The sequence below is a fragment of the Conger conger genome, chromosome 8 (assembly GCF_963514075.1).
Source record: "Conger conger chromosome 8, fConCon1.1, whole genome shotgun sequence".
NCBI lineage: Eukaryota > Metazoa > Chordata > Actinopteri > Anguilliformes > Congridae > Conger > Conger conger.
The window spans coordinates 53,541,367-53,564,751 of NC_083767.1; the positions used below are offsets into that span (position 1 = coordinate 53,541,367).

At 41.3% G+C, this 23,385-nt stretch overlaps 1 protein-coding gene across 1 annotated transcript; it reads right to left on the minus strand.

The window, feature by feature from the left end:
* Positions 1-607: 607 nt before the first annotated feature.
* Positions 608-1,417, minus strand: ntf3 (neurotrophin 3). Its single transcript, XM_061252749.1, has one exon. The coding sequence runs from the start codon at positions 1,382-1,384 to the stop codon at positions 608-610; it is 777 nt and encodes a 258-aa protein (XP_061108733.1). The 5' UTR covers positions 1,385-1,417.
* Between the last annotated feature and the right edge of the window lie 21,968 nt (positions 1,418-23,385).

Below are 23,385 nucleotides of genomic sequence, written 5' to 3' on the forward strand. Positions count from 1 at the left end.
TAGACCAAAATGTTTTGTGCCTGGAAAATATGAAATTCTATTACAAAAATGGACCAAGTATTTTGTCCCATGGTTTCCATGTGCTTAAGTGTTACTATTTATATATTTTTGTACACACATTTGAGGAAGATCTATTAATTAATAAAGATTTCATTTTTTATCAAAATGGCTAAAATGGAAAACTACAATGGCACTTCTGCAATGATCTCACAGAGTGAAGAAATACTGTTGTGAAATACTGACTGACTGACCCAGAATAATGGACACTTCTCACTGCAGCCCTCCCTGAAGTCCAGCAAACCCCAGCGATGTTTGCTGTCGAGTCCAATGCACGGAAGCTGAAACAAGGCACGTCATCTTACCATGTGATGTTCGCTTTTTTTTTTTTTTGGTGGCATTGCATGTGTTCCATACGTTTCTCCATTTATAGTTTTCAATGAAGACTTCAAATAAATAACACATATATATCTATACATTATATATAAACATTTATAAACTACATGCAATTCACATAACTTAAATAATAACTTATATTTACAGTCTCCCCCTTGCCACCCCCCACCCTCCCTCCCTCACGCCGCCGGGAGGGAGCGGCGCGCGGCTAGCGCTACGTCCTGCGCAGTTTCCGCGAGAGCGCGCAGACGCAGGACGTGTCTATCCGTATCCAGCGCCAGCCCACCGAGGTCTTTTCCGAGGTCAGCGCCCGCACGTACGTCTGCGAGGTCTTGCACTGGGAGTTCCAGTGCTTGTCGTCGATCCCCCGGCAGCCGTTCCGAAAGGGCTTGGTGCTCCGGCACTTGGTTTCGTAAAAGTACTGCTTCACGTCGTTTCCCACGCCCTTAATCACGCCCAGGACGGTCACATGTTCACCCCGGATGTCCACGGCAGTGGTCTTGTCCACCACCCACTTGCTCTCGCTGTCGCACACGGAGTACTCTCCCCGGTAGCTCTTGTGCTCGGCGTAGCGTTTCTTGCGCGTTTTGTTGGCAGCGTCCGAGCTCCCCACGTAGTCGTCGATGAGGTACAGGGGCGGCGGCTGCAGGGGAGGCCGGTCGCTCAGTAACACGCGGGGCGAGTTGTAACGCTTGTGCTGTTTGAACAGCTCCTCCCCGATGTCCAGCACAGGGTGGTAAAAGGAGCTGGGCTTCCCGTCCAGGTCCGTGTCCTCCGGGGAGCTGGGTTCGGCCGCCGGCAGGGGCGGGGCGTCCTCTACCGCCTCGTTCCACGACCCCGCCTGGCGCTGCTTGGTCCGGGTGAGGTCCGCCTGCAGGAGTTTGATGACGAGGGTGTTGACGGGGTCCTGTGTGGGCTTGCGTTTGTCCATCGACGTGGCCTTTATTCCACAAAGGTACACCAGGAACATCACGTACAGCAGGATGGACATCACTAGATTCACCTGTAAGATCTGCGGCGGAAAAACAACAACAAAGGCTTAAGCAAGAAAACAGGGGCAATTCATCATCGTAAGGTCAAGAGCCTCAGTTTTAAGCAGCCTCATTAAGCCAAGCTAAGGCAAAAAACCTTTGACACCTGTCAAGGCAACATAATGAATGATGGGACAAATACAACACACAGCACAGCATTGAGTGCACAAATGTCTCCATGTGCATGCATGTCGTCTGACTGGTGTATTAATAGGGACGAGTATTACTGAGCCACATGTGTGTTAAAGTGTTTTCTGACCGGGAGCAAAAATTTGAGCTGTGTAATATTGTCAGCTGTAACCACAGAAAACTGATGATGATTTAGCACTGTTTCCTCTTCTGTTCTCAAAACGATTTCATCAGATGTTCAAATTGTAAAAGCGGGACGCCAGCAGCAAAACAGAGGCTGTCATATGTTACGGTGCCTCTGACAAGTGCCTGATATATGGCCGGGGGGGCAAACATTTGTCTCAATACAGTGGGGTAAGCCATAGTTTTTAGAGAGGAAACAGCTACTTACTCATTATTTAATTTCTCATATTATATTTCATACATTCATGTTGATTATTACTATATCTTAATTACCTTCCTCTGCTGACCATTGATCATAATCAGTGAATTTATCAATATTTACAGCACCTGTAATTCTCATTCAGGTGGTAGCATGCACATTTCTCCAACATATACAGAAAATATCTATATCCATTCTCTGAGGTTTTTTATTCTATGAAAAATAAAATATCAGAAATGATATGTAATACCATCCTTCAATGTATCCCCCCGTGGTCCGCAGTTTTGTGACCAGATTCTCTGTTTAGTCTTTTTAAGCTGTTGCCAACCAGTTCTGGTGCCATTATTCATATAAATCAGGTGAATGCACTTATGGTCTCCTACATTGTAAGTCACTCTCGTCAAGTGAATCTGCTAAAGGAATTTAATATAATGGACAGAAAGAAAAAAGGCCCCTAGTCGACATGCAGTCTGTGACTAACTGATTGACCTGCCAGCTGCCGTAAGAAGGAGGCACAGATTACTGTGCCCAAAAAGGGGGCAGCCTGTAGCCTAGAGGCTAAGGCACACACACATGACTGGGACTGGGAAGGTTGGTGATTCAAGCCCCAGTGTAACCGTGATAAGATCCACACAGCTGTTGGGCCCTTGAGCAAGGCCCTTACCCCGTATTGCTCCTGGGGGGGATTGTCTCCTGCTTAGTCCAATCAACTGTAAGTCACTTTGGATAAAAAGATCAGCTAAATAACTAACTATTTATATGCCATTGGTAGTGAATGGCACATCCTGTGAATGGGCTGCAGTGCCAACCACCCTCCCTCCCTCCCTCTCTCTGCCATAGAGCCATTCAAGTGTCATGATAAGCCTCCTTTTTGTTTGTGGGGGACTTCTGGCTCCCTTTTATAGTGGCGCTTGAACACTAACAACAAAATCCCCAGGCAGGTTCAACGGATCGTGGGCACCACAGCGCGCACAAATTGCAGCTGTCAAGAGGAAAACGTCCAAAGATGCTGAATGCTGTTAGTTATGCAGTTTGCACGGGAGTCGGTCCCATGTTACAGATGACTCTGCTGCTTAACGCAAATAAACATGGCTGCTCAAGGCCTCAGCTCTCGCTGTGTGTTTACATATCCCCTTTCACTGCGGCATGTCTCACCCTGCTGGGGTTCACACCCAAATGATTTACGTGCGCGTGCAAACCAGACACCACAAACAGCCCATATTCTACAGCACCCGGCGCAGGGATCCCCTGCTCTGCTCAGAGACGTCACATCCTACGGAAAATATGGACGGTCTGGAATAATGCCCTTCCATTGATTGTGGCCATTATACCATTATACCTCCATGATTTCCTTTTAATACCACTTCCCTTTCCTGTGTGAATGATACGAGCATGCTATAAAACTGGGCCTCTCTGAAGGGATAGGGTTAGACCCTGAAGGCCAATACTTGTCCGTAGAATAGTGACTTGAATTACAGTAATTGAAAGAGCTAGCTTACAGCCCAGTATAGTTCTATAGGTGATTTCTTGCAGATATAACCTTTGCTCCATATATTTCCTGTGTTGGCACCAAGATTATTAAACGCACCGATACTCAAAGACTGTTGACCTGTATCTGCATTTCCACCTGTGAATCAGAAGCCATACTGCAGCAACTTTGCCATAAATAAGAACTGTGAATCTTAGTGGATACAAAGACCACTTGTCATTTGTGACACAGGTACTGTACAATATCATATGCTGTGGTTTACTGTAGAGGTATATCTTTGTCTTACTCTTGGTACAGCCCCTGCAACAGAATGCATTGTGAGCGAAGATAAATTGAAGTCCTGAGACAAAATGACAGTTTCCTGCTCCTACCTTCTTCCTGAGCTGCCGGAGTGTCTGGCACTCCTGGCAAATCAGAGGACGTCGGCTTAATTACAGACCCTGACCCTGTTAGCAATCAATAAGCAAGGCTAATTACACTTTTTTGGCAAAGGGGGATGCTGACAAGCCAACCTTCTCATTACAATCACAGGTTAGGCTATAAAGGAGGAACAGCACTTTGAGTCAAAGTCACCTTACAGGCAATGGCATATCTAATGCTGTATTGCAGTGCCACCACACTACACTTTGATTTTATTGGATGTACATTTTGCATGACATTTAGTGCCGTCTGGGGAAACGAAATGCCCGGCAAAGTGTAAGAAGACAAAAATGCACCCGATGTAATCCAAAAACCCAGCAAATCTGCATTGAAGGTGGAATGTTTCCGTTTATTCAAAAATGTTAGGCTATTGCAAAAAATTTATTTGAAATTGCATTTGACATTGCTTTTATACAAAGTGATACCATCTCATAAATAGCACTATTCAGCTCAGCAATCTCATTCACTTTCAGGGTTTATTTGTTTTTGTATGTAAATTGAAAAAATAAGAAGCATTTCCCCAGGACCCAGGTAAGGTCACAGGTACCAAATCAATAAGACAGCAACTCTCAACCCCCAGTCAATGCTCTGGCAAACTGCCGTGCCCCTCTGTGGGTCATGTTTGTAAAGTTAGTACTGGCAGTGTACAGGTGTGATTGTATTCAGGGTGCATCCCTTAGTGTGTCACTCTGTGAATTTGTCAGTAAGGCCAATAATTATTAGGCTAATAATAATAATAATTATTATTATTATTATTATTATTATTATTATTATTATTATTATTATTATTATAATTTTAGACCAAAGAAAATGCAGATATTCGGACATTATATGATAACTAAGCAAATTAATGTATTACGTTTGTATTCTTATAGACGGATACAGGGGAAAATCTCAAGGATATGCACATAACTGAATATGAGAATAATGTGTCCTTGGTCAACAATATTTTTGATGAACTTTTGTAAGTGTCGCTAATTCCTGTCAAAATAACAACAAAAACTGTGCATGAATGGGCATAGTCCCTCCAGGATTCCGTGATTGGTTGAATGAAATCAAATTAAGCCAATTGCCAACATTTACAAGAGCATCGTATTTAGCCACAAAAATACGAACCGCACAAACCGCACATCAACAAACCATGTGTTGCCGGTCACGGAAAAGTCTGCTTCTCGTGATGTTTCAGGACAAAAGCACAAGCCATTCCATTTACCAAGGAAAGTTATAGCCAAAGACCGTGCGATTTTCTTTAATATTTCGAATGAAAGTGTGGATCAATTATTTTGCACTCCAGTCTGCTCCAGTCTGGTGGATCACCTGACAGTCACTTTTCAAACGTGAAGCATATCAGGACAACGGCCGAAATGCCGAACCGACAACAGAGGCAAATCACCCTGACTGAAGCGGTCTGAAGTCAATGGCAACCGCTGAAAGAGAAAAGGTGAGACTGCTGGATTTTATGTATTTCAGTTATCATACCACGGAATCAGAAACTGTTTTCCTTTGACTAAGAGAGAACTTGTAAATGCAACATAAGTCTGATTTTACTCATTTGTTTTTCGATTCTTCCTCTATTTATTCCTTTATGAAATATTTTTTATTCACAGTGTTGTTTTACTCCTCCATAGATAGAACTTCAAAAACTGTTATTGGCTGACTCCACCAGTCTTGTTATTTACTGTAAGATGCTATAAAGGAAGATGGGCTTAGTGTCGCCAACACACCTACTCAAAGTGTTTACTTATAAAGAGCTAGAATCACTGGAACCTTATATTTGCTTAATAAGCTTTTCCCACCATTTTATTATTCAACAATTGTATTGAGTGAAAAAATGAGCACTTCTGTTCAGTGAACTTAATATCATGCTAAACCTGTTTTGCCTCTTGTCTGGGACACTGACTGTGTTGCTCATATTTTAGGCTAGTTTAAGTGAAATGTAAATACTTGTGAATGGTTGGATTTGTGAATGGATGTTGGCGGCTAATCACAGTTGGAACACTATGTTAAATTGTATTTTCACAACACAGCGTAGGTTACTGACGGTTGTGCATTTTTCAAGAAATAATCCAAATGATTTGAATGTCAGTGGCTTGTAGTAAGAGAATGAGGAGAATGGTTCTCCCCAAAAATATTTATATGTCAAATATAAATATTGTATTTTTAATATGAACAGTTCAACTCTTTTGAACTGAATTATGTCACAAGACCCGGTAGACCACTGTAGTGGATGACTGGAGAATATTCTCTATGGAGAACGCCCCCCCCAACAATGACCCAACAGATCAAAAACACTCTCCTGTCACATTGGAGATGTGTCAAAGTCTACCAGACATAGAAGACCCATAGAATAGACATAGAATACACCAGTAGGACTACAGAGGGTACACTACAAGATGTAAACCACTGATGAGCCTGAGAAACAGAAAGGCAAGATTACAGTTTCCTAAAAAGCACCTGACCTAACAGTCAGTGTTACAAATTAAGTGAAACACCCTTGAGCAAGGCCCTTAACCCCCCGGGAGGGATTGTTTCCTGCTCAGTCTAATCAACTGTCAGTAATTTTGTATAAAAGCGTCAGCCAAATAAAATGTTACAGGAGTAATGACGGTATTACTTAACATCACTTGACTGAGAATATCTGGAATTATTCTCACTGGGTAAAATTCTTTAGCTTATATAACATAGGTCTGCAGAACTGGTCCCAGAGAGCTGCAGGGTCTTCTAGTTTTTGTTGTTGTTCTGCTCTTATCTGATCAATTGAAGCAGTTAAAAGCACAGTTAACTCACATAACCTGGTTTCTTGTCTCTGATGATTTTAAAGTGAAGGGCTGTGGCAGGTACAAAAACCTTCCTCTCTTTTAAAATGAAACACAAGCGTATTTAAGCCTTCTTTCATTCAGGGTTTATCTATATTATATTACATTACATTACATGAATGTAATATACACTGCACTAAAATATGCTGGGAATATTACTCAGAAGATGTATTCCAGGCCTTTCATTTTAAAATAAAAGGCTTCAAACTTTCCAAACAGTAATTATACAAAATAAAAAAGTGGATCTATTTAGAGCAAAAGCAGGATAAAAAGCATGCAGACCCTTCAAACTCATCCGAACTGCCTGTGCTCCACAAACGTATTTTGCTGGTTGTTGTTATTTTGCTTTTCCATAACCTTGGGAAGCCTGGATCCCAAGACAAATATCTGGAGCAGATCCTTGCTAACTGTGAAGAGCAGATTATGGATCGAATGTCCCGCCCCCTCCCCTGCCATAACTCCATAGTACTTCAGGACGATGCGCTCACTCGTAATGACTTCAGTAATCACTGTTCTGTCCATTCACCCATGTAGCAACGTGCCTTTTCAGTCATACTGAATGTTCTCACGCTGCACCCTCATCATTGTTTTCATCGCTGTGAGTCAGCGATACTGTAAACCATATACCGTATATTCATTTACTGCAATCAGTCACATTTGTGTAGTGATTAAGGTACATGACCGGGACCCGCAAGGTTGCGGCCCCAGACTCTGCTCTTAATTATTCAATTATAACTCGTATAAACTCATATCTTGAGATGATATTTGTGTAAGCACCAGCTACAGCCACAGAATGCAAATGTATCCTAAGGATCTCACTGTGCTCAAATGAAGGAGTGTGACCCAATGTGGTTTAGGTGCCAGAAAACTGAAACTACAGCAAGGTTAAACGCAGACCACCAAGGACCAGAGCTCTGTTTCTGCTCTGTGCTAGAAATGTATTTTTTCTAAACAATCAATTGCACTTTGTTGAAGAATTATAGAGGGATACAAAAATACGTTGTACTTAAGCTATGATAGCTGGGTCCCACAGCACAGTGCTAACGTTACTGCTTATATTTCTGGGAGATTCTTCGAGCATATTTCCTTTCCTGGGCAGGGAGCTCATGCCTAAATCCAAAACTCTCCCGGATTTCCAGAAGACTTGAGATGTCTGATAAAAAAAATAAAAGCAACAATGAATTGATGCATTTGTGAGTGTGGATGTTTTATGTTCCAGAATTGTGCAGGTAGGCTAGAGCACACTGAAATCCATCGGTGTTAGCAGCAGTGGCTAGCGTCACCACTAGCTAACATTAAGCTAAACTTAGCTAACTGAATACAAACTGAGTAAGGTCAGTTAAATAGCTAGCTAAATGGCCTGTGTAAGCACACTAAAGCTGATATTAGGCCATATTAGCTCACAGTTGTCTGCAACGGAAAGGCGGGGTTGAGAATGGGGCGTATTTTTTGTATATAAACACAGGAGCAAAGCAATAAAATAAATTCCTACGTAGTATGCTTTTGTTTCCATAAAAAGTGTAGGCATGGAAAAAATGTGTTGTCGGAAATTAGAACTATATAAACTAACAAGTGACAGGTTTATCACATCAGGGAAGAGTTTATAAGAATGTCAGATGTTCACTTGCTGGCCACTTAAAGGGCTCATAAATATGAGGGGCCCCTCCTCAAACAGCAAATCATGTAACTACTTGCCAAGCAGACATAGTGGAGAGTTTTAGTTTGTTTGACCAAACATTAGAATAAGTGATCTAAGCATGATCTAAGTGACTTTGACCGTGGTATGATTGCTGGTGCCAGACGTGGTGGTTCCAGCATCTCAAAAACAGCTTTCCAGGGATTTTCACACACTAAAGTCTCTCGGTCAGAGGTCAGCAACTATCTTTGGTCTTGGGCCAAGATCTCAATCCAAGAGAGCATATTTGGGATGAGGAGGAACAGGGAATTCACAGCATGAATGTGTGGCCAGAAATATGCTGGTGCTGGGGTGTCTCGGTGGCGCAGACTGTAGACCACTGACCGCATGCTCATTGCGAGCCGCAACGTCGGCGGTTCGAATCCGACCGTCAGACATTTGTTGCATGTCTTTCCCTCTCTCTCGCTCCCATTCTTCCTGTCTCTCTATACTATACTGTCCAATAAAGCTGAAAAAAGGCCTAAAAAATATCTTAAAAAAAAAAAAGAAATATGCTGGAGCTGTGTGATGCTATTGAGTCAGCATGTTGAATCCACACCAAAAAAGGGGTCGTACCCGGTATACACTAGGTATGCCTAATGAAGTGGCCACTGAGTACTACATAGCTTACCATTACTGTGACAAGAGACAAGCTTCAATATCATAACAAGGGGTTCTGTGAGTTTGAGTGAGAGCATCCGAAACCCTCCCTCATGCACACAAACGCTCAAGTTTGATTCATACTATTTGGCAAGCTCTACCAAGGCCATTTTAATCAAAAACTGTTGCTGACAGTGACTTCTTTTTCCACTGATTTACGTTTTGAAACACAAATTGCCACCATGTGTTTTGCCTTGCTTCAAGAACAAATTAATTGATGACCTCACAGAAATCATCAGACTGGTTACTCTCTACCACCACCTTTCTAATGGTGCTTATTACCCATTCCAAAATAATAAAATCAGATTAAGCTATTACCATTTGTACTTGCATCTGGCATTGCCTTCTCAGCACTTTGGACAAAGATGGATTTGAGGACCTGAAATAAAACACATACATGTACAGTATATACAGTATGTCCACACCTAGGACACCTGAAAAAGAAAAAAAAAGAAAGAAAATAATTCAAACAGGCCCTGGTCCTTATCTTTGTTGTACAGGTGGCAGTTGAAATTGTACTTCCCTCTAGGGTCTTTCAGCACACATCCCTGGTTATGGGTATGCACTTTGTTGTACGTCGCTCTGGATAATGCCAAATGCCATTAATGTAATGTAATATAATGATAGGCCCTGGAATGCACATGCAAATTCATGAGAATCAATTTTTTTAACAAACGTAGTGTTACTGTCATTTCAAGTGTGTACAACGAATATGAAATGAATGGTTCATTGAATGCAGCTGAATGAAATGTTCCCAGACAACTTCCACGAGCCTGTACTGTAATTATCTACTGTGCTGACCCTGCCTTTACTTTGCCTGTGTTCTGTATAGAAGGCCTTGGGGGTTACACAATGGATAATGCAGGCTTCAAATATAACCACGCCATCACATGCATGTGGCATGGAAAGAGCATGATGACTGGAAATGTAAGACACAAGAAATCAGAGTGTTCTTAAGCACAGCTTCTTATGAAGCATGCTCTTAACTTGGAACATCGTGAGAACACATTGAGAGAAATACAATAGCCTGTAGGCTTTAGCCCTAAAGGAATGTATGTTGGCATTAATCGGAAGACTTTATTTATACAGACAATCGTTCTTTGCATAGTTTTCGTCCCTTTCATCTCTATGTACCAAGGGAAGAATGTTTATGGAGGTTTTTACATGACAAAGTCACTGTTCTTTCTCATTCGTGTAGTTTCTTAAAGAGAAATCTATCTGTCCTGCAGAGAATGGTTTATAGTTTTAATTATAAAAAAAGAGGCAATTAACAAAAGTGTATTTAAAGTGTTAACTCCACATTAGGATGTTCCTGGCAGGAGACATTAACACTGAGGAGTAGGACCCTGATTTGTGGTCTCCATTATGTGGTTTACAGATCTAAACCCTGAGCCATCTTCACTTTCCCTGGCTGTAAAATGAAAGTGACCGCAGTGCAGTGGAATGCCAGGCCTGCCTATGGTTGTACAGTAACTGAGATGTAATTTGCGTTTAGTTGCAGAGAGTCCTTTTCCCATTGCACTCAATATATCAGCATGCCACCCTTAGCCACATTGGTAAATAAGGTACCACACTTTCCACACTCATTGCAGCATTTACTTCAACAGCAGAGTACCACACTCCACTGTGTCTATTACAGAGGACCTGGACCAGACTTCACTTTCAGTTGAAGAAGTGTGTTGACCTGCATTCATACCAATGCAAAACTGTGGTTTGTGGTAGGCAAAATACTGGTGAGGCCTTTTCTTTCTGAACCTGGAAGTTACACCTATGGTTCCTTTGAGCTTTGAACTCCGGGCCATGGAGATTAGTGGTCACACATTCTGTAGTGTAGCTGAGTCAATGCCACTGATCTCACTCATATAACAGCACTGTGATCTTTCAGGAGACACACATTTCAGTAATCCTGTTTATGGGTGCTGCACTATCTAGGCATGGGCCGGGGGGTGTTTGTGTGCGGCTGAACACCCCACACAGAGACAGTTTTGTCTTGAGAATATTGATCATTAGTGAGATATACATACTCTGAAATAGGCCAATATGGTGTGATCTGTGTAGCAATGCTCATGTGACTCCAGGATTAAACACGGTATGGCTTGTTAGAGCTGTACTCAAACAAAGCAACAGTAACCCTGAAGGGTAATATTGTATTTGCCAGACATTCTGACTGCTTTTATCCCATTGTAACAACTGAGGCACAAAAAAAGATCTAAAGAACCTCACTTAGTTGCCAAGTCACCTGGCTAGGCTACAATTTGTTGTGTAATGTAAGGCACTGAGCAGTTGCAGTCCTCGGTGCTGACCTGTTCTTAAAAATAAATTAAAGTTGAAAACCAGTAAAAAGTTTTGAATTATGTAGCTGTGCAAGGAGACAATTTTAAAATCATTTGACACCTTTGCCAAACCAGGCCGTTTCACCCCGACTCATGGAGCATTAAAATGATCTCTGAGGGCATCGTGCCATAGGAGTAATACACATGTATTTCAAAGAGAAGCGACTAAACCCCACCACAGACCAATAGACTCCAGATGTTCAATAAAAACAGTATCTGGATGTCTCATCCCCCCTCCCATACAGCTTCTCCCATCTGGAGTTGAGCGCAGTGAGGAAGGAATGTGTTTTACGCACATCTTAGTTTACACACGGCAACCTGTGGAATGGCAGCACCATTTGGGCACAGCACGCAGTGTTTGAAATCTCATCAGAGTTCGTGAAACACATCTCAGGGAGAATAAGTACCTGCACATGTTCCAACCCGGCCTTTTCATAATATCCTGCAGTTTATTAGGCGCATTGCTGCTGATGCATTGTTTGACATTTTGTAAGATGAAGCGGAGTCAAAGTTCAGAAAGATGACAATGTATGTGGTGAATGAAAGCATATTGGTAGTTATTTATCAGTTTTCTAAATGCAAATAAATAATCCCTTTTACATTACATCATTATGCACATGTTCAGCGCCAAGTCAACTCATACAATTCATAGAACTTTCATTTCAACATTTTTGAAGACTTAATTACTGACTGATTACATAATTTCCCTACCTGCAGTGTGTCATCTACTTTGCTGAATTAACATTACTTGTGTACCATGGATTGTGCACTCCTCACTTGAGGAGTGAGGAGTGCACAATTTCACCATTCCTCCAAATGCATCCACCCACTCTGGCAAACACATCTGCTTTCTCCACTCCTTCACTTGTTCAGTGGACTCCCGGGTGGATTGTGTGGATTTATTTCATTCCAAGTTGAACAGCAGGGCATGGCACCATGATCCCAAGGCATTCACCTTTATGTGCATTCGAATAGTTTTAATATTCAACATGGAGATTGATTACCGGTTAAATGCAAAAAAATGTAGATATATTTTTATTCTATGTGTTATACATAACCCATTATCGACCATATCAACAAGTGAAGATCAGAGTTAGTGATATTTTGATTGAGAAATGATCTTACAGGATCTTGCAGGAATAGAACCCCAGAAGCATATCCTAAAAAACAGTAAAACTTAATTTATCCCTTCACCTGTTCAGATTTCTCCTTAATTATCAGAATGTAAATCTCTACAATGTTTGCAGTGGGTTTTACAACAAATCAAGAGTTGCATATCATAAATACACAGGCTACAAATGCTACAGCGGCATTTCTTAAAGCCTGAAGCCAATCAGATAGAAGCTGGGGCTCTCAGCACATTCCACTTCGACCTTCAAAAGTCGAGTCTAACTACCGTAACAAATCCTTGAAGAGACCTTTAACAGCTAAATAAACTTGGAAGAAATCTTCATTCAAAGTAATAGAACCCGTAACTCTAAACAGCAGTGTCAATGCATCCTGGGAAGCAGGATGCTTTGCTTTTTCCAGGGATGTACTTTGCTTGTAGTTGTTTAGTATTTCTTACGAATCACAATGTTGTATGGGGCGTGGGGGGACTCCAACTTGAGGTAGTAATTCTGGCCAACTCAACTATTGACCAAAAACATAGCGTTGGCAAAAACGTGCTAGTAAAGAATTGTATTACAGGAAACTCATCTCATAAACTGCAGCTTCCCTTTCCTGATGCTCTGGAGATGGAGGTGAGGTTAGGATTACTTTACTTCAGTCATTCAGTGACATGGTTGCTGTACTACATGTATAATGGCACTAGGGTTGAGCAATATGCTCTGTTTTTCCAGATGTTTCAGATGTAGTCACGATAACATGAATAACAAACAAAGGTTTTTGCTAACTTGTTTTTAGTTTTATTTTATGTCGCATTCTCGGTTTCAGTTTTTAAGTTCAATCATAGCAGTGAATTTATTGGTTACTGATACCATGAAACTGGGAAAATGTTTGCATGGGTATTCTCGATTCGTTTTGTTCATTAATGGATGAAATGTATGTTTCACAAATTTTATAGAATTGGTTGTTCAGTTAGATGCTTTACATGCCACTGCCTTTAATGTTGCAGAAGTATTCATTTTTATGATTGCCTGTGCAGTATTTAAGAGAATAGAATGTTGTAGAATTTGTGTAGAAATTCCCAGCATAACTAAGACATACTGCAATGTGCATTGATGTAAAATGCCAGGCAATGGTATGTGGTAAAATATGCGGAAACTGAATGCAAAGAAACCAACCCCCAAATTAGTCTGCATGCCCCAAACACCATGTTCCTGTGTCTCGCCCTCAGTGACACCAACTGAAAGCCCACAGGGCCTCTTTCTCACTGACTATATGGAAAACTTTCATGAGAAAAATGCTGAAGTACCCGGATAACATGTAATCATCGGCATCACAGTAATCCTATGTCGTGAGGATAGGGAGTTTCCATGGGTGTCCATGACTGAATTCCCAATCTGACTGTCTCAGTCTGGACATCCAATCATCTCCCAGTTTTAAAGGGTGAGATAAATCTCCCCCTCTCCCCCCGTCCCACTCTGCTGCTGTGTTTCCGGGGCAAAATGGCCGCTGTGTCCCCCAGAGGGGCCCACACAATGTTAGTGGGTTTGGTGAATCTCCCTCCCCCAAACACATACAGTAAAGTGGTTTGAGACCCATGCGTGATGCTCAGATGACAGAGCCATGATTACTTCAAGTAAAAAGATAAATGAGTTGGTAATGAATGGAATCATCTGGATATCACCCCGATTTTCTTAAATTATCAGTAAGAAAAAATAAATAACAAATTCACAGGTCAAAATGTTTCCCTTATCAGTCCTATGCAACATATCATTCTTCAACAGAATATTAGTCAAAAACTTGGGCAGTAAAAGAAAGTGAAGATTAGATCTTAACACCTTAAGTCATGCGGTAGAGACGGAGCACACAGCCTTGGCCTCAGTCAATAGCAGAGACACATACGGCCAGTAAAACCTTAGGTGGTCTTAAGTAGGAGGGGTAGAGGAATGCACTAATAGCCATTCATCAATAGCCATAGCTGGCAGTCATAGACGTGCATTGTAAAATAATTTGCTAAATATACAATGGGTCACAGAAATGTCACTGGTGTAATGGTGTCAATGACTGGTTCCTGCAGTTTTGTGGAAGTTGTGGTTGAAGGAGCCAAAAACAATTCCTAAAAACAGCCGTAAAATGGAAATCGCGTGTTGCCCTGTCTCCAGTTTCTGAGAGGTGGCAATGAAGGCTCCCAATTGGCTCAGCCTGTACAGACACTCACCCTCGAAGCAGACTGAGAACTTCAGCCCAGTCATGGCGTTGTTTTATTCTGGGCCGAGCCAGCAGTGGCCAAGAATAATCATTAGTAGGGCTCGATTGGTTTCACCCCACTTGATTAGAACTGTCAAACACAAGTTACCACTGCTTAAGAGCCCTCTGACTACTCAACAGATTACCACAAGCTGCCATTTGTCTTCCATGAGATATGCTCCTCTCCACGGCACAGCGCAGCACTAGCTCTGTGTGCTCTGTATTGTAGGACAAAGACGCCAGGACATGGTCAGGTGGACCAGGCCACAGGGAGGTGAAAGGTGGGTGACTGCTTACAGTGCACAATCGAGAGCACAGTACCGTTACGAGTAACATTGGCAGGCGATTACGGTCACATATGAGTTTTGTTCAACGAGTAATACATTTTGTAATGGCGTTATCAGGATTTATTTTCCAAAATCAGTCCAATCTGAAATGAAAGTAATAAAGTGTTTACTACTGCATGTTAGTTTGCTCATTTCAACAAAGGGTGTGCTCTTTGTGCTGCCACCCATTTATTCAGAGTCTTGAAAGTGCGCCTGATTAGAGCTGTCATGGTAACTAAACTGTTTATGGATGGTGAGGAAATCTGGGAGTTGGGGGGTGGAGTACAGAGACGTCTACAACAGTGCAATCACACTAGATTCATCCAAGTCTGTAATGAGGCTTGACTTTAATAATGTTAATCCATGTATATAAACACCTTAGGTAAATAAAAATGAACCAGCCATTCAGTTGAATATTTATATGTCAACCCGCAAATGCTTTTATTGCATTACATTACATTATTGGCATTTGGCAGACGCTCTTATGCAGAGCGACGTACACTTGATTAGACTAAGCAGGAGACAATCCTCCCCTGGAGCAATACAGGGTTGAGAGCCTTGCTGAAGGGCCCAACAGCTGTGCGGATCTTATTGCGGCTACAACGGGATTAGAACCACCGACCTTGCGTGTCCCAGTCATTTACCTTAACCACTACGCTACAGGCCGCCCTGCGCATACTGAGACCATTAGGTTACAGTGGGCTGTTTATAGCGATGGAGCTTCAGCTCTGCATGGGAGGATCTTATCATGGCGAACATTACACTGCAATGAAAGAGAGGAGAAATATGAGGAGGTTGAAATCTACGTATGGGGGTCATCCCTATGTTCCCACAGCCCTATGTTCCCACATTTCTAAGATTTAATTTTTTTTCAAAATTAAATGTTTATTATTGATCGTGTAAACTTAACTTTATATATTTAGATGTCAAAATAGTCCTCAAAGGACAGCACTTGCAGATGCCTGTTCCTGGCACATAAAAGGTTGAAAAGTACTGATGTAGAGCCCTTTCCAGTTTTAAGTGAACTGCATAAATAGTGTTTTTTTTTTTTCTTATTTCGCTTGTTTGCTTGTTCATTAAAAACTTATAGATAATTGAACGTGTACTGTGTCTAAATTGCACAAACATACACTGGATTTCTTCAGGTCCCATGCAAGCAGCCTGCTGAGTGTGAAGTCAACTGAACATAGAGCTGTGGGAACATAGGGCTGTGGGAACATAGACACGCTCCCTACGTATGCTATAAAATGATTAGAGAAACAGATTTCCCATGAAGACTGTAACTCTGGATAATAGTCCTGTCGCTTGGTGTAAACCTAGCGAGGGGATTCCAGTTCGACACTGGAGTAGGTGTATGAGTTGGTAAGGGGTGACCGGATGAAAGAGGTGGTCTACTCCGCTCTCAGGAACAGAGAGATGGGCGGCTTCGTTAGCTTTACGGTGACTCATGTTCCCATACTCTGGAAGTATGTCATTTGCAGAGTCTGCTAGCGGTTGACATCATAGCGGTGGAAGCGGATAGTGAGATCCTGTCAAGTCACGGATAAAAGCCTGTGCCCGAATGAATAATGCATTTTAAAGTGATTTAAACGTCACTGTACAAGAAATCACCGGGAAAAACGCAGATGTGACACGGCACTCTGCCAGTCTAGTTTGCCTGCAGCGCAGCAACCCCTCCGCATGCTTCTAAAACTTTCATTCATATCAGAAAATGAGCTTTTAAGCAACCCATATTCCCAAGCCACAAACTGCAATACATGGCATGTGGTCCAGGTGGTCTTCTTGCATTGCTTTAGCGAACCACCAACGAGAACTGCAAGGACATCTGCAAGCACTGTGCCACGGTATATTTCTTCATCTGAAATTGAATGTGACTGAATCCATTTAAGGACAGATCGTTTTGAGTCCTGGAGCAGGATTCTACAATCCTGACTGATAGCAGGCCACCACACAGCATTTCATGTCTACGTTCCTGTTTTCTGACTTAGTCTGTGTCTAATTTTATACCAGTGGAACAAATGTTGTTTTTCTTGTTTTTTTACAAAAACATTCTCTCTACAGCGAACACAATGAGCTCATACATCTGACAGACAAAATAAAGTACACAGGTATTTAGATTATTGTGACATTGTTGCCTTTTTAATAATGTTGTTTGTTTTAATAATGGTGTTCACTGCTGATGGAGCTCTTGGCTAGGTTCCTCATTGGACATTGTCAAAGGAAAAGTTTTGTAAAACTATCCCAATAAAACAAGTATTTCAATAAACCAGTTTCTCAACTTTGAGATCACTTGCTGTTTCTTCATAATGGAAGAGATAACAACCTGGGGGTGTTTCTGTCAATAAATTGCTTTTGTTTAATTTTTGGATGAATGCTCCCATTTTGGTGAATCTCAATCAATTATCCCAATGTTAGCTACCTAGCAGCCTAGCTACAGATTAACAGGCGGTTGCAACCTGCACGTTACATCACCCTTAACAGACGGATGCGACCTGCATGTTCCATCTCACTTAACAGAAAGATGCGACACCAGCGTTGTATTTCATCATATGACCTTTTTCAAGACGCACGACATTTAAAATGATTCCAGGCCTTTCTATGGGTTTTCTATAGGGCACCATAATGGGTTAAGTGAGAACAATGCAGATATCTACCCAGCTAAAACACTTTCTCCCAGCAAGGAATTCACTTTCTTCAACTGGAACTATAATGAACAACAATCACACAATAGCTGTCTCAATGGGGAGTGTATGTGTAGGAAGCAAAAGGAACAACAAAATCATTGGGGAAAAAGGACAGTGCGATGATCAACCAACAAGTATGAATAATGTCAATGTGCATTAAAGCACTATTCGTAATCCTGAGCCTTTACTCACTCATTGACTGGCTGTCTCTTGTTTTTGGTCTCCCCACAGAGACTGGTTGAATCCATGATGGTAGTGTCTTTGAGAATTTCTACTTAGATCTTTCAATCTGCAATTTTATTGCAGTTTTTTCTCATGGTGTGTTTATTAGGTGTTTGTTTCTATTCATGTAAAGAGTGTTGCAACAAATTGGCTTCATACAGGGTCAATTTGGTATATACGTATACCCATTTCATCTTGTTTATGTACTGCATTAGCATAGAAAAGAGAAATGGAGGGAAGATGAAGGAAGGCATGTATTCTTTTTGAAAATGAAAGGAAAGTAGGCTGCAAAAATACTTTAGACCATTGGATCAGTTGTACAAATAAAGTTCCTTATTTTATTTATGTAATTAATAAATCTGTCTTTCTGTAGTGCTGCCTTTTCTTACTTTGAATGCAAATTTATAGCAAGGAATTTGAAGCTTTGATTTAATCTGTCTGCCTAGTAATTCATTCTCTGCTGAATTCATAATAAACGAGCAAGACTCCCAAATTAATGTACTGTATATACGCATAGCAAATACACTGAAATAATGTATAAACTCTACTGTGCGCATATTATGTAACTTGTTTCTTGACCTACGTAAGTCCAGCTCATAACTTTTTGACAATCGCACATGAACACACATCTGTTAAGTTGGGTGTGCATGCACATACGTTTTGCATCTAGTCACATTCAGGAATGAAATGTATCTTCTCTTGCATGTGAAAGAATGCCATATTTTCTGTTTTTCTTGCTCTTACTCCACCTGATGAACTGATGTAATTTAAGCTCCAAGGTTGTGACAACTGAAGACAATACTGACACCACAATTCAACACCACATTTGCATCATTCCTTTTTAATGCTGTGCTCCAAATCAGCATAATTCTACGTAATGGGAATAGCAGAAAGAAAAAGAATGAAATAAACACATAATAAAATAAGAATGCAGGATGATTAGAACAGGCCATTCAGCTTATCTGTGGTATCCAGGGACCTCATCAAGCCTGGACTTGAATACCCCAATGGTTTCTGCCTCGGGATATTTAATACTTTACTACATTACAAATGTTATATTTCACAATGAGCAGTTGTCCAAAAACTTGCCGAGCTGTCCCTCACTCTGACTGGGTTTCTGTGAGCGGGTTTGATGGTGGCCAAGGCCTGTCCTCCATACAGTGACATGGCGGCCGCTCTGTGGTCAATCTGTCATCACATCCGCCCAAAAAAATGGGTCAGAGCTACATCTGCACTCATCGGCAACAGGCAGCCTTAGACACGCACGCCCATGTCAGACAAACCACCCCATTCACTTTCATTACTGCTAACTGGTTTTTGCCGGTGGCTTGTTTCCTCCAAAGGGGCAAAACGACATATGGATCAGAGGGAAGTAAAGGGTGAAAGAAGACTTTCACACGTGTTTTTGGAAGGCCCCTGTCCAGTCGCTTATGTAAGTTTTGTTTATTTGGTCAGAGCTGATGTTGGCTGCAGCACTGCCCTCTGTTTTCTTCCCCATTCACGAGAATAGAGAATGAAGAGGAGTCAGGACTGATAGGCACCACTAGTGTTACCTCTTATGAGTTATCCACGATTACAGTCAAAACTCAGGCCCTCTTGAAACTTTCAGACTAATGAGGACTGTCATCATACTTTAGGAGTTTAGGATTTTAGATTCTTTACTCAAACATTTTCTTCCTCAGACTCTTAAAAACATCCCACATCTTTGCCAATCGTACAGGACCCAGATTTGAGGCTTACATTATCATGCCAATACGAATTGCAAATGGAAAATGAGGAAAATACTCAGAGGACCACACTCTCTTCTGTTGATTTTACGCATTGCCAATGTACACATCCTGTCTAATCCCGCAGATTACGCCGTGATCTCCCCGTAAATCCACTCCACAGGGCTCCAACCACTTCAAAGCAGGATATATACTGGCATGTGACAAATTCAAATTCAAAAGTGTCAATGAACTAAAATGCAACTGAGCATGGCAATTGATCTTTCAGAATATGTCCTTAATTTTGACTAGTATGTTCCAATAAACTGTTTTCCCATCTTTTTACATTTGTTTTTGTTGTTGAACGAAATTTACATTCGATGTATATATCATACAAAGTACCTTTTCCTGTCTTCTATGGTTGATGTATGACAATACAATGATGCATTGTGTTGACACAACTGCAGAAGTGGAGGATTAAATTCCTTCCATGGGATAGATCATGATGGGAATGCTATTACCATGTAAAAGCACCCCTTCCTGTGCCACCTGTTGTTGCTCACACTAGCCCTTGTAACTGCAGAGCGCTGTCCATATATAGAACTTTAAAGTGTCTTGTAAAATCTGTCCGTGCAGAATGTCTGTTTTTCAACATGTGTTAGTGCCACGACTCATTGTAGCTATATAACTATAAACTATAGATCGGTGTGTGTGTGTGTGTGTGTGTGTGTGTTTGTGTGTGTGTATGTGTGTGCGAGTGTGTGTGTGCGTGTGCGTGTGTGCGCAGTGGATGTAGTCTACTGCAGCTGTCCTATCATTTGGTCATATTTCATGTGGGAAAGTCCCCTTAATAACAGTATTACAAAGGTTTTTGTAGCTTAGCACAAAGAAGAAGACAAAAACAAGTATAACTCATAAATAAGATTGTAGTACTATCATTCTAACTACATATATACTAACTATATAAATATATATATATATACACACACACACACACACACACTCACACACACACACACACACTTAAAATAGTGTATTATCGTATGCAATACTGGATTGTGCCTTGCATACAAGTTAATTCTCATTCATTCGGTAAAAAAGCAGAATAAAAGGTCCTTAAAAGTCTAAACATCTGTAAATAAACGATCTCTTTAAACTCATTAGAAATTGTACAAATTATGGTACATTTATGTGGATAATCAAAGTCTTCATAATAGTCTGAAAGAATGAAATATGGCATCGCCATTCTTTTCTACATGTACAGTAAAAAGTCAACCATGTCTTTATGTCTGCAATATAACAATGACAGCCAGTCCCCCAAGGACATTACTGTAGCACGCTGAAAGTAGTGTACGATGACATCTCAAATGAAAATGCGGTCTGAAACCGGAGAAAACACAGAAATGCATTCATTTTAATCCACAAACGATAAATCCTTCCCCCATTGAGCAAGACCGTAATTCAACTTCAGATCCAGTCTAATAGGAAATGCCTTTATTTCACCAAACGCGGACAGGGATTAATTTACAGCAGCCTAATCTGAAATGCATGTAGAATAGGCCTTGTCTATTGAACAATAACCGAGTGTAGATGATATCTTTATTACTGAGTAGGCTAATGCAGTAGTGCCATACGAGTGCAAACGAAGCACTAAGAACGAGATAGATTTCCGTTAACTGTTTCTGTTCTGTATATACAGAACTTTTAGTGTTTTCGCTCTGTCTGAGTTAATTTTGTATAAGATTCAGGCACCACACATGGTATTTGCACTACATTGCGCGTGTGTGCGTGCGTCAAAACGAATGTTGCACACTTCCATGGCTAATTTCCTCTCCATGCATAGGCTCTCCACCATGTTTCCCTCGTTCAATAAAACGTTCAATGTTCAATTAAAAATTGACAACGGGTTACAATGATGAGGTATGCAATCTGGGTTATTGATTCTAAAACAAATTGTTGTGGTTGGTCGAAATATGGAACATCAATAAGCTATGCTTACCTTCTTGCCAACTAATGAACTGACGTGTTGTTTGCTATTATCTATCCTGTTATGGTACTGAATGAATCCCTTCCATGAGGTTTAAATCATTGTGATTAAAAATTGAAAATGGAAAAATGGGTTCGGTGGTTTTTGCCTTATGATATATGCGGTGCATGCGATATAACGTGAGGATTCGTGTTCGGAAAAGTGATTATCAAAACGTAGCTATTGCTATTCTCTTCTTGGCTAAAGCATCTGAAGTCTAAGTAGAGTCAATTATTTGACAGACGCCTTAGTCAAAAAGCAAGCCTACACACGAATGCCCAAAGAGCGCGCCAAGAAAACGGGACATTACCATCACCAGTAGCAAAACTGCAAGTCGGGCGAACAATTTCAAGCCAACTGCGCTGGTGAAAATCCAAAAAAGAAATGTCATGCTCGTCCTTCTGTGCATTTCTGAAAGCGGATGTCAATGCCGTCTACACCACAAATTATCCTGGTTTTGTCATTTTTTATTTTCAAAAACTGAAAAACTGCAATATTTGAAATGCCTCTTTTTTGGCGAGTACTTCAAAATTGCGACCATATAGTATAGCACGCTAGTTCTGCTGGAGGCGCGGCGCTTCTGAAGTTGGACAAGATCTCATCCTCAGAGTAACGAGCGCTGATTTTTCTGGATATGCAGTTTTTTTCTCTTCCATGCATTCGCATGAAATGCGTTTTTATGGAATACCTACGTTTTCAGATCGGAGGGCTTGTTAAGAGAATGAACCTACTTCACACAAACTTTTGCTATGCAGTAGCCCATGTTAGTCCATTTCGGAAAGTTGTGACGGTGCTGTTAAATCACAAGAACGAGGAGTGAAATCGGCGTTAATACCTAAGTATTAGAAAAGAAGAACATATACAATAACCCCGTAAAGCCTGTGACCTATTGTTTTCCACCTGGGATAGGAATGCATGCATTCTCGGTAAGGTAAGAAGACTGCGCCCGTACTGGTTTTAAGTTCCCCCTAGGGCTGTGCGCGCTGCGCAGAGCTTTTTGCATTCCATCTAGATGTATACCTAGGTGCACCATAAACGACCAGGTAGTCGCCCTTGGCTTCGTCGCACAGATTATGTTGAAATAAGTTTTTCCCCCTTCTTAAAAACCATCCGCCTTCCACAGCAATACCTGTTGTCCCATTACCCGATTCAAATTTTGAAACGAGTTAACCCAAAAGTTAATTCCACCCATTTCACTGCAATAGTCGTTTCACTGCGACTTTAGTTGTTATTGTGGAAATATGCGATATATCTCTAAATTCATCACAAAACACAGTGCCAAATTAGTCCTGTCAATCAGTATGCCGCTTCCAATTCCCACGGACCTTACAAGCAAGAAGCGCAAAAGCACATAATAACAGATCCTACCGTAATAAAGGTAACCATAGCATCGGTGTGAAAAGATCCAACAGAGCCGACATTAAGGTAGTAAGTTAGTATATGTCTTTTTTGAAACTTCCCAATTTAGAACGCGTGGTGCGTGTTGCAACACTCTAGCCTGCATTTACTGTGCAAAGCGGTCTCTTTCTACTCTCTCTCTCGCTCTCCCTCGCCCTCGCCTTCCCTCCCTCTCTCCCCCCCTTCTCCAGTCGGTTCTCTTTAAAACGTAATCTGCACTACTGCTATAGCGTTCCAGCTGAGCCAGATGGCTATCAGCGCTGTTAAACTGCAAGACCGGACCGTACCAGAAGCGCGATCTCTGCAGCTTTTTACATTTTAGAAATGCATTCCATATCGCG